Source organism: Vicugna pacos, chromosome 21 (genome assembly GCF_048564905.1).
Source record: "Vicugna pacos chromosome 21, VicPac4, whole genome shotgun sequence".
Taxonomy (NCBI): domain Eukaryota; kingdom Metazoa; phylum Chordata; class Mammalia; order Artiodactyla; family Camelidae; genus Vicugna; species Vicugna pacos.
The window spans coordinates 29,805,378-29,817,690 of record NC_133007.1 but is presented as its reverse complement, the minus strand read 5'-3'; the positions used below and the strand labels follow the sequence as shown (position 1 = coordinate 29,817,690).

The window sequence follows — 12,313 nt, the reverse complement described above, 5'->3', positions numbered from 1 at the left end:
TGAACGGAGGGTTTAGCACGTGTTGACGTAATTCACCCGGATCTAGATCTTGAGTGGGCAGCTGGAAAGGAGAGACTCCAGGGGAGGCTGGAGCTAGAGGTGCAGACTGAGGAGTCCCCACTTGGATCCTCGTTTAAAACCCTGCAGGCGATAGGACGGAGAAGCGGGAGGCTGGAGAACAGAACCTGGGAACACCTCCATTTAGGAGCAGGGGCAAGAAGGGGAGACAGAAGGAATAGTCAGAGAAATAAGGGACCTTGACAATGTAGAGTTTTGAGGTATAAGAAGGAGAGGGTGTCAAGAAGTGGTCTCCAGCATCAGACGCCGACGTGCAGATGAGCACTGGGGAGAGACCGCTGGGTCTGCCCCGGGGGCAGTCGCACAGCCGTGGAGCCCTCTGAGGAGAGCGTAGCGTGAAACCTGGTTGCACAGAGTTCAGGTGCAAGTGGTCAGTAAGGAAGCAGACGTGGGAGTGTGTACTCTTTTCTGAAGAAGGACTGAAATAAGGTGGAGCAGGAGAGATGAAACATAGGCTTGAATTACCATGGAGGGCTTCATGGAAGCGGTGGAAGTTTTCTTGGGCCTGGAAGGATGGGCTGAATTTAAACAGGCGGAGAGAAAGGGCAAGAGAGCCCCTAGCCGTGCTGCATTCTCTTTGGTGCCCCTGTAACCCCAGCCTCCCCAGCACGGGGCGGTCAGTGAGTGCTCCTGGAGAGTGGAGCGCGGGCTGTCAGGCTGGAGCGGGGGGTCTGGCTGGAGGGACAGAGGATGCAGGAACGGAGCTCCTGATGTTGATCTTCCCAGTGGGTTGTTTGGATATGACACCAGAAGCATGAACAACAATAGGAGAAAAACAAGTGGGGCTACCTCAAACTTAAAAACGTATGTTCTACAAAAGAAACGATCAACAAAACGCAGCCTACTGTATGGGAAGTAATATTTGCAAACCACGTGTCATTAAGGGTTGATACCCAACATTTGTGAAGAACTCAGACAACTCAATAGCAAAAGAAAAAGTCTGATTTTCAGATGGGCAGACTTGAATAGACATCTTTCCAAAGACATCCACATGGCCAACAGGTACACGAAAAGGTGCGTGACATCGCTAATCAGGGAAACGCAAATCAAAGCCACAGTGAGGTATCACCTCACGTCTGTAACAGTGGCTACCACTAAGAAGACGAGAGATCAGTGTTGGGCAGGGTGTGGAGAAAAGGGAAGCCTTGTGTACTGTTGGCGGGACTGTGAACTGGTCCAAACAGTAGGCAAATAGTATGGACATTATTCAAAAAAATTAAAGCTACGACTATGATACGATTCAGCAGCTCTACTTCTGGGTATAATCTAAAGGAGATAAAAGCAGGTTATCACAGAGACATATGCATTCCCATGTTTACTGTAGCATTACTTGTAACAGCCAAGATATGGAAACCACCTGTCTGTCAGTGCGTGAGTGGATAAAGAAGATACAGGATACCCCCATGCGCGTGCGCGCACACACACAAAACAGAATACTATTTAGCCATGAAAGAAAAGGAAATCCTGCCATTTGTGTTAACATGGAGGCCTTGAGAACTTATGCTAAGTGAGCTGTCAGACAGAGAAAGACAGCTACTATATGAAGTCTCTTAAATGTGGAATCTATGAAAACTGAAATCTTAAAAGCAGCAATGTGGTGGTTGCTCAGGGCTAGAGAGTGGTAGAGATACTGAACAGACTTGCAGCTGGTAGAGGAGCAAGTCTTGGAGATCTAATACTCAGTCCAGGACTACAGACAACAAAACTGTATTTTAAATGTTAAACTTTCTAAGAGACTAGATTTGATTGTCCCACCACTAGAAGAAATGATAAATTATGGGAGGGATTGAGGCCTTAGCTAATGCTACAGTAGCAATCACACTGCAGTGTAAATGTATCAGGGTAATTAATACATTGTACACCTTAAACTTACATAATGTTATGTGTCAGTTTTATCTTAAAAACAAAAAAAATCCCCAAAACAACAGTTGTTGGTGAGGGTATGGAAAAACTGGAACTTGATAGTGGGAATGTAGAACGGTGTAGCCATTATGGAAAACAGCGTGAAGGCTCTTCAAAAAACTAAAACTAAAATTACATACGATCCCGCGCAGGGGTCTGTACCCAAGAGAACTGAAAGCAGGGACTTGAGCAGACATTTAAATGCCCGTGTTAGCATTATTCATAACAGCCGAAAGGTGGAAGCAAGCCAAGTGTCCATCAGCGGGTGAATGGTATGTACATACAGTGGAATGTTATTCAGCCTGAAAAGGAAGGAAATTCTGACACATGCGACAATACAGGAGAACCATAGCGACATAATCTAATAAGCAAAATAAGCCAGTCACAGAAAGACTGTATACTGTGTGATTTCGCTAACCTGCGACAGCTGGAGCAGTCAGAGTCGGAGAGAAAAGCAGAAGGGTGGCTGCAGGGGCTGGGGGAAGAGGACGTGGGGGGCTGTTTCATCCCCACAGTTTCAGTTCTGCAAGATAAAGGGTCCTGGAGATGGGTTACACAACAGGGTGAATGTGCTTAACACTACAGAACTGTGTGCTTAAGGATGGTTAAGATGGCAAATTTTATTTTTTAATTTGGGGGGGGTCAGGTAACTAGCTTATTCATTCATTCATTCATTTTAATGGGGGTACTGGGGGTTGAACCCAGGACCTCCTGCATTCTAAGCACACACACTACCACTGAGCTATTCCCTCCCCTCTAAGATGGTAAATTTTATGAGTATTTTACTACAATTAAAAATTTTAAAAATAAATGTTTTTGAGGAAAAAACAGTTCACAAGTGAAGCAAGTACCTGGCGAAGGCAGTGACCACTGGCCAGGAAAGTGAGCCAAGGAGGCTGTGGAAAAGGCAGGGCACGCACAGGAGGGGCTCAGGACAGTCCTTCCTTGGAGGTCTCATTCCGTCGTGAACTTAATGTTCTTTCTGTTGCCCCCTTTTATTTTACCTCAGACTTGAGTTTGGGAAGTGTCCTTTTATTTCCTATTGATGATAAAGAGTCAAGAAGCAAAGGGCAAGATCTGGTAAGTAGAAAAGATCGGACCTTTTATCAGAGCTGAACTTCGGCTCGCGTCGCCTCCCGCTGGGACCGCCCCTGCTCGCGCTGGCCTCTAGCAGCGTGTCCGTCCGCGCGGGCTGTCGCCACGAAACACGCAGACCGAGTGGCTTGAAAAACAAAGTTACTTTGCCACGGGCCTGCAGGCTGCAAGTCCAGCATTAGGACGCCAGCAGGGCCGGTTTCCTCTGGGGCCTGTCCTCGGCTTGAAGACGCTCACCTCCCTGCTGCGTCCCCACAGGGTGTTTCCTCTGTGCAGCGCTGATTGTAAGGCTCGTTCTAACTTCACCGCCTCTTAAAGGCACTTTTTTTCTCTTTTTTAATTGAAGTAAGTTACAGTGTGTCAGTCTCTGGTGTACAGCACAGTGTCCCAATCATGCGTGTACGTACACATATACATACATTTGTTTCTGTATTTTTCATTAAAGGGTATTACAGGACATTGAATTCAGTTCCCTTAAAGGCACTGTCTTTAGATACAGTCACATTCTGAAGTACTGAGGGTTGGGGCTTCAGTATAGGAAATGGGGGGACACAGTTCAGCCCGTAACAAGCAGGTTGGGCCTTGCTTTCCTCCCGCCCCACCCCCGTCCGTCACCGCCCCAGCAGCACTGTCCCCCGTCCGCTCCCTCCGCTGGCCTGGGTGGCGGGCCCCTCCTGGCTGCAAGGGCTCTTGCTTTGTCCTCTTGTCCTCAGTTCCTCATGCAGTCCCGGCTTACAGGAAATGCTCCCGTTAAACATTTACTAAATGAAGAAGAGAACATGAGTGAAAGCTCTGAGGATCTCATCACTTAGCACGTGAAGAGGCCTGTGGCAGGCCGTGTTTCCTGCCAGCCACAAGCAGAGGAGGTGAGCCAGTGCGTGTTTCTTCTGCCTGCGTCAGAATTCTCCTTTCACACCTTAAGTGTCTTACACTCGCCTGTCACTTGGAATTCCTGTAAGATGTTTTATTTACCACACCTACCTAGTTTTCTCCAAGGCCTGAATTCATACTTAAATTTCGAGCCAAATCTTACTGACTTAGAAAAAGAATTTAGAAATCTGGCTGAAGGACAGGGGCGCTTTCTTGAGGTTGGTGGCCTCATGGCTAAGAACAGAGTGGTCTCTTGTTCAGTCATCTAGTCATTTCTAAAAAACGAGGAGGACACAGTGGGCGTGCCTAAGAGACCCGGAGCCCAGTGACTCAGAACAGCTGAGGGCGCGTGGAGCAGCGCGGCCGCTGTGCGACTGGCGACATCCGTCCCAGGCGCTGCCCTGGCACTTGGGTTAGGACAGGGTGGGCGGTGTTGGCCATTTCGTCCTCCTGGGAGTTGTCTGAGCAGGGCTGGGGTGCCTGCTTGTCTCCGGGACCTCAGAGCTGACTGGAGCCCCAGAGCAGGCTGGGTACAAGGACCTCTAAAGCTCCCCTGCTCCTAAGATTCTCAAGAATTCTCTTTCCCCTTGAGAGCATTTAGAAAGGACAGCGTGCTTTGGACTCAGGTTTTAACATATCTTTAAAAAGAGGAAGAAAAGCTTATATAAAATTACCACTAAGTAAGACTGAACAGTTACAGCGGGGCGTGGAGTCATGGATCTCGTAGGACCTGGCTGTTCAGGCAGCGCGTTCCAAAGAGAGGAGGCCGGAAGCAGGTAAACCACAGGGGAGCTGCATTCAGTTTCCTGTAGTAACTATAATGGAAAGGAATCTGAGAAGTACATGTGTGTATGTATGTATATGTGTAACGGAACACTCTGCTGTCCACCTGAGACTAACACTGTAAGCTGACTACACGTTAACAAAGAGTTAGGAAAAAGAGGTGAAGCCAAAGTCTGGGTAACCCCAGAGGGGCTGTGCCTGCCCAGGGGCTGCTCACACCCCCACCGGGGGCAGGTCCCTTAGCTGGGGCGGAGCATCTCATGCCTCGTCACCCACTTAATGACTGCTTCTCCTAGTTGGCCTTGATTGTGGCCCAGCACCGCGACCGCTCCAATGTGCTGTCTGGCATTAAGATGGCAGCCCTGGAAGAGGGCCTGAAGAAGATATTCTTCGCAGCAAAGAAAAAGAAAGGTAATCTCTTCGTTTGTGCCCGGGAGTAGGTGAATTTCTGTTTCTAAGCATATGTGAATTTTAAAGGGAGGGGAGAGATGTCAAGACCCCATTCAGTGTATGTGGTAAAGGTAAGCCCCGACATGGGAGACCACAGAAGTAATGACTGCATCACCCTGTTTGTAAAGTCCCTTTTGTTTCTAAATCTCCTTTGTACCCGTTATCCGCCTCCACTGGGGTGTTTGTATCATGAGCACAGATGAGGAGGCAGAGGACCAGAGGTGCAGTTGGGAAATGCTGTTTATCATTGTCCCCTCTTCGAGAGTCACAGTCCACATCAGCAGACAGTTCTTTGCCAAAGACCAGTTACACTTTGTTTCCAAACCCAGAGCATCTCAGGGTTTGTGGAACTGCTTGATTTGTTAAAGAATTATATCTCGACCATCATATTCTATTTCCATTATACCTACTTATTTCCAGAGCCTGTAGATCCTCATGTTCAATAGAATTATTTAATTTTCCCTCTTACGGCCCCTCCCCAGAATATTTCTGACATTATAATTCTGCGCTCTGAGTGGGACGCACATGGTTATACACGTGTTGTCCACTGGGAACTAGAGTGACTCAGAGGACATTACTACCTTCTCTGCATACACTGTACCCTTCAGTTTCAGATGAATGAAGATATCATGATGTGTTCTTTTTGTAACAGCAAGTGTCCATCTTCCACGCATCGGACACGCCACGAGAGACTTTAACTGGTACGGTACTGAGCGACTTATTCGGAAACACTTGGCCGCAAGAGGCATCCCAACTTACATGTATCCTTTCGTTGTCCTCATCGTGTGCTCTCGCAGCTCAAAAAGGAGGACGTCTTGCGTTTTCTGGTGTCACTGTTAACCCAAGGCCAAGCCCTCTTCTGCCACGTTTTTCACTCTGCCCCTTTTCAGTGGGGAAGAACTAGGATGCACTGGCTGACCTGTGTGTGTCCCGGGGCTGAGCCCGCCCACAGCGAGGCTAGAGGCGCCTGAAGAGGGGGATCTGCGGGGCAGCTGCGCTCGGCACGTGTTGGGTTTTCTTACACCGCGTCTCCCCCTTCAGGCCGGCCGACCGAGGCCCGACGCTGGCAGCTTCGCTCTGTTCGCTGACAGACACGCAGCAAAACAGGTGAGCTGCTGTGTTTCTGAACCTGTTCAGTGTGTTCTTAAGGAGCAATGAGAAAATAATTTTGACCATTCAGGGTATAATCTAGTTTTGCAAGACTAGTATTTTCTTCTAATGACTTGCTTGCTGTGTGAGTTAGCATTGCTGGAACTTATACTAAGTCCAGAGTCGCTAGAAGAAGCTGAATTGACCCCCAAGAGCTACGGTCAGATAGAAACTTCATCCTCTTACTTCGTTACTGAAGTTAATTCACTCGGTGGTTTTCAGGATATTTAAGTCACTATAGGACCTTAAGAGAGACGCTGTATTCTATGTGCTTGCACAGCGCGCGCGGTGTCAGAAGCCCTCTGCACAGCAGGCCGGAGCAGCGGTCGTGGGTGCTGACAGCATCAGAAGGGCTTCTGGTACGGAGAAAGGAGGTCCAGGCTTCTGGGCTGCTTATTTTGATCATGACTAAACCAGGGACTGCGTAGCTTTAGTGAAGTTGACTTTAAAGTGATGAAACACATTCCTTGACCGCCCTTCTCAGATACTACTTTCCTAGAAGCAGGGCTGCCAGCCTTCACTCACAGCCCTCATCTTCATCCTCACGACAGCTGGTGCCTTAACCGCTGGCTCAGCGTCAGGGCCAGCCCTCAGCAGCCAGCTGAGTTGTCTGCTCAGAGCTCCTGTAACAGAGCATTTCACATCGGGATCAGGGCCCAGTGGCCTCTGAGATACTGTTTTCTGGAAGTTCTAATGTTGCTCTCCTTCGGTGTTGCTGCTTCGGTGCCTGTGGTACAGGGACACACAGGTTGTGTGAGAAGGCCCTTGGGCAGCGTGCCTGGGCCCGTTTGCATAGCTATCTGCATAATAATAAAGTTCCTATCTCTAGTGGTTTCATTGCTTTCTTTCCTCTCTAGCTTTCTTCCCCTCCATCAGACTGACCTCTTTGTGCTGAAAAAGTTATGTGGATTAAGGAGAAATGAGCGGTCACAGGAGAACAGGGTGACTCCGAGAAGGAAGCACCTTCAGCCAGTTCGTGCCTTGGAAAGACAGGTCTCTGAAGGGCAGAGGCTGAGAATAGGGATCCTGACCCAGAGAAGTGGAGCCCCCCTGACCCCGCCCTTCTCTTCATACCGCTCAGCATTCAGATCTTGGAGAGCACACAGTGGTCCAGAGGCCTGTCAAATGTGACTTCAGAGAAATCAGAGGATCTCCTTTCCCCTTCTCTCCAAATTCAGTTCCGCTTCAAGAAATAAGGGGATTGTGGGAATGGCAAAGAGCTGACACTGAATGTCAGACAGGAGGGCAGGGGGCTCAGAGCCCCCGGAGAAGGAGTCTTAGGGGGAGACACCACACAAGCTATGGCTTTTCATGCTTTTGTACGTGAAGTCTCAGTCTTGGCCGACTGTCCTCAACCAGCCTGATTTCTGCTGCTTTGAGGCCCTCAACACCTGGGATGCCCAAAGGCCTCCCTCTTCCGAAGCCTCAGCCCTGGGCCCTGGATCCAGGGAACCCTGGCTACTGGAGGCCCCAGAGCTGGGACCATCACCTCCTAAGGAAGGCGGTGCCTTTAGCACCTGGGTTGTACTATCTGCCTCCCTCCCCAGCTCCTCGGCCCTTCACGATTTAGGATCTGTGTTGAAGACCTATTAGACCCTAAATTCATGATTCCCAAGTTTGTTTTTCCTAAAATGTACTTTCATTTTCACTGCCTCCTATCTGCTACTCTTCCCTTCAGCCCTTGACACATGGTTATTATGATAACTTTAACCTCTTGACTGGCGTCATAAGTCTTAGAAGCAGAACTGGAACTCCGAAAAGGGAGAACGTAGAGGAACCTAACCTAATGCACGAGTAATTGCCATGCCTCCCAAAGCAGTCAAAGCCCATGAAGTACCAGCAGATGCAAAGAAAACCTGATTATGTGACAGCCATGGACCCTCCTGAAAAGCTGTCCTTCCTTCAGCTAGCGGAGCGCGGGGGCGAGCCCTGGATGAACATCTGAGGGGTGCAGAGCAGGAACTCACTCCCAAAGGGAGCACAGTTGACCTTCTCAGGGGCACAGATGTTTTTATGAAAGAGGGTGATTTTTCACCCTACATTCTGTCCCCCATGTTCCAGCCTCATGGGCCTTTGCTCTGGATGGAGGACGGGGGCCAGGCCGGTCTTCCCCTGGTAGGCTGGGCAGAACAGCACAGGAGGTCAGCAAACTCACGTGGCACCTTCTCCCTGCAACGTGGGCTCACGTGTTAGCAGCAGCCCCCCGCCTTCCCTCTCTACCTCTCCCAGCTCGTCAGTCAGAAACGCCGCCCTGCCGTAGCTCGGTAAGTCTGTCTCGGGATCCCTTCAGCCCCTGCGTCCAAGGCTGTCCCCCTGGGAAGGAGGAATGAGAGAAGCTGCCCACGCTGTTGGTGCCACTTCTTCTACAGCATCTTGGATGCCATCCGGCCCCCCCTCTGAGGAGGTGAAGGTAGGGTCAAGAGGGCCACAGGTTTTTTTTTTTTTAACTGATGAACTTTCGTGGAGAAGCCTGTACCGTAAACATTGATCTAAAAACCCTGCTTACTGAGACGGCGAGGAACTTAGGTCTTGAAATGTTCTGTTACCACCAAGTTCTTCCTTCAGAAAATGGATGGATGTGGTGGCACATATTTTGCCTGCTTATGTGGCTCACACAGTTTTAAATATTCTGATACAAAAGTTATTCTAAAAGTTATTCTAGATCAGGACAATATGTTGTTACTTCAGGAGATTTCTCACCTGCCTTCACTAACTCCCTTAGCACTCTGGGCCCTTCCAGTTTTTCTCTGTGCGTATCAGCTGGGGACAAATATAAAGGGTTAAACAAAAAAGCAACACATACTAAATTTAGTAAATAAAAAGATAAAGTAAAACACGAGAAAAATGCTGTAAGAGATGGGAGGGAGGAACGGGGAGCTCCGTTATAAGGTACTTGCACGACGCATGAAGCAGTAGACTAGTTGTAAACGTGTGGTGAACTAGAGAACAACCACTAAAATACTGACAAAGTACAGCTGCCGTGCTAACAGGAGGTAAAACAGAACCGTGTAAAATGTCCAATTAAAACCAAAGAAGGCAGGAAAAGAGAGGAAGACAAACAAATAACAAGTTCAATAAATAAGACACATAGTAGGTCCAATCATAACCCAACGACACCAACAGTCGTTTTACATATGAACGGCCTAACCGCACCGACGAGGGCACCGGCGTCGTCAGAGTGGGTAAAGGACAAGGCTGAGCTGCCGCCTTGGTCACAGGCGTCACTCCCAGGCGACCCAAAGACAGCTACTTCCCGCTCCTGCCGTTTGGCTTCCTGTTACTGGAAACGAGCTGGTTACCTTCCCTACTAACAGGGCCCCTCCAGGTGGTATGAGCTTACCCGAGGGCCGCTTTCAGCAGAACGGTGGCAGGCTGCTGTGAAGGCGCGGGGGTGAGCCAGGAACACGAGAAACCGCGGTACAGCGGCCTCGCCTTCGGAATCCAGTGCCTTTAAGGGACTGAACGTACCTAACTATTCTCTGTCATCCTTGGAAAACAAGGATTATTACTTCTACTTGACATTTTGTGAAAACTGTTGACATCAGGGCCTCAGTGCACCCTACCAGGAAGCCCAGCCTCCTCCCACCCGTAGCTCCACACCCCTCTCCTCTGCCCCCGTGCGGCTGTTAGCGCCCTCTCCCTTGTCCTCTGACAGCCCCCTTGTGGTTCTGCAGGAAGATGGGGCATCAGTCCCTAAAACTGTGAACTGTGCATTTTCCTTTGGCTTTAAAATACCAGGCAGGTAATAATAAAGATCCAGCAAGACACTGAAAGGAAATGGCACCTACAGGAATCTCCGGCGACTCTGTCTCTCCCTCTTTCTCTCTTGGTCCTGCTCAGGGTTGTCTCGTTGGCAGGCAGCCGCCTGTGAAATGTGCACATTTCAAAGCAAATGGTTCCAGGAGCTCGTAATTGCTGCCAAACGTGTGCGGATTTTAATAGCCCATTTTCATTAGCCCTGTGTGAAATCACCTGTCTCTGTGTTGTTACCCAACTTAATTGTCAATTATGGTGATTAAGCCTGGCTTTCACTACCATCACTGGTAATCATTAGTATTATCTCTCAGGCTGAACGAAGGGGAAAAAATCATGCCAGAAAAAATTCATTTTGTAGGTGAATATTTTGGTGTCAGTGAATAAGGAGGCATTTTTCTTTATTTAGGCTGAACTAAACTTGAGTCTGGCTGTCATTTCCAATTTGCCTTTCAATATCCTGAGACAAATCACCTCTTTTGTCACTTGGTTTCCTATCGTCAACAAGGGGTTCCTGACACCCACCCCCTTCCAGGTCTCCAGAGACGTGCCCGACAGCTAATTAGGAAAGTAGGTAAGATAGCTGATACCTGTAGAGTGCTTTCTGCAATGTGGGTGATTCTGAGTGTAACGGGGGAGCCCTAGAAACGTTCCGGGAGTGGCACAGAAAGTGTTGCCAGTGGGAAACGAGATTTCGATGTGATTCTTTCCTACTATCATCAACCCTGTTAAATTGTGAACATCTAGCCCTGGCTTCCTGTATAGAACCATCTAATCGTGAGTTTTGACTAATAGTTTGCTTTTTCCTGGAATCTGGGATAAACAATAATGCAAATCAAGGAAACCATCAGTCCTGTCCTTCCTCCTTCACAAATTTTAATTTAGTACAATCCCTAAGCCCATTGCTGTTATGCTTTTATGGGATTTCAGGACTTGACAAAAATAATGAAAGATTTTAAAAATGGCATCATTATAGATATCATCTCCAGCACTTGAATGCCTTGTGTGTCCCAAAGGTTTCCAACACTCTTCAGACTTAATGGTTTCCTCAATCTTTGAGGAAACTAATAAGAGATTTTTAAAATTCTAATTTAACAGGAAGAAGGAAATTTAAGTAATGCAAGCTTAAGGGACATGGAAAGTGAATCAGTAACAGTTTACTGCTTTCTGGGATAGAGAGGGAACAAGGCTCTGTGGACACAGTCCTTAATAACAGCACCTAAGTCCAAAACCTGCAAGGATCCCCCGGCAAGTCGAGGCTGAGCTGGGAAGAATTACAAAGGAACTGTCTTTCTGGACAGCTTCCCTTCTCTTCCAGCTTCCTCATTCCTCTTTAGTGTTGCTTTGAGTTTTTCTTTTTTTAAAGGTCTGATTATAACAAATGTTTAACTTACCACTTGGTTTCTAGGCCCTCTGTACTCAAAATTACTGCCCAGGTCTTCTTCAACCTCACGATCACCCCCCCAAACACAGTGGAGGACTGGAGTCACAGCTGTCCCAGGGTTTTCTAATCTCTATGAATACATGTTTCTTTTGTAATGTGACATTTTGTTTTTAATTTTCCCAAAGGGAGAATGATTTAACGATCACCTAAGACTAAAGGAGGAGGACAAAGGATAGATCAAATATTTTTTCTTTTATGCGGCTTCTGCCAACCCTTCCTCTCCCAGGCCCCCTTTCTTGTGTTCCCACTCTACTTCGTCCTTACCTGGCTACAGTGTGACTACATTTTATCATAGTTTTTTGCTGTGTAACTTAAACTTGTCCTCAAATTTTGGTTGAGAGAGCTGCTTTTTCAGCTGCTGTACAAGCAAGGATAAGGGTGATGAAGGAAAGAGAAATTTAAAAACCCAAGAACTGAACGATGAGTCCCTTACTGGGGAGCTGCCACCTCACGGGGAACTGATTCAAAGGAGAACGAACCGCCTTGGTGACAGCTGGATGCGCTGTGAAGGCTGAGCGCTCTCTGCTGGACGTCATTCCCAGACTCACGGAGATCCCACGCAGGCGTGCGTGCACTTTGTGACAGAAATGCCTCTGTAAGAGCTGGCCTCAGTCTGAATTTGAAAACTTCTTTGTTTCCCCCCAGTGTGTATTTATCTCCTGTTAGGACTGAGTCTATACTGTAATCATTCTTTTCCATCATCTTTCATCCTTTTCCACAAATGTTTGCTAAATAGGTTTAAACTATCACTCTACCCCCTTAACTCCATAAATCTGCTTTGGAACTAGA

General features: G+C 48.0%; 1 protein-coding gene across 4 annotated transcripts in view; it reads left to right on the top strand.

Annotated features, from left to right (window-relative positions):
• CHD1L (chromodomain helicase DNA binding protein 1 like) overlaps window positions 1–7,164 on the top strand; it is a 46,473-nt gene extending 39,309 nt beyond the window's left edge. For all 4 annotated transcript variants that reach the window (XM_072946723.1, XM_072946722.1, XM_072946724.1 and 1 more), the window contains 4 exons: window positions 2,990–3,060; window positions 5,025–5,139; window positions 5,831–5,939; window positions 6,812–7,164. In XM_072946723.1, the coding sequence (XP_072802824.1) occupies window positions 2,990–3,060; window positions 5,025–5,139; window positions 5,831–5,939; window positions 6,812–6,890 (374 nt within the window). In that variant the 3' untranslated portion in view covers window positions 6,891–7,164. The remainder of the gene's footprint in view (window positions 1–2,989; window positions 3,061–5,024; window positions 5,140–5,830; window positions 5,940–6,811) is intronic.
• The last annotated feature ends 5,149 nt before the right edge of the window (window positions 7,165–12,313 follow it).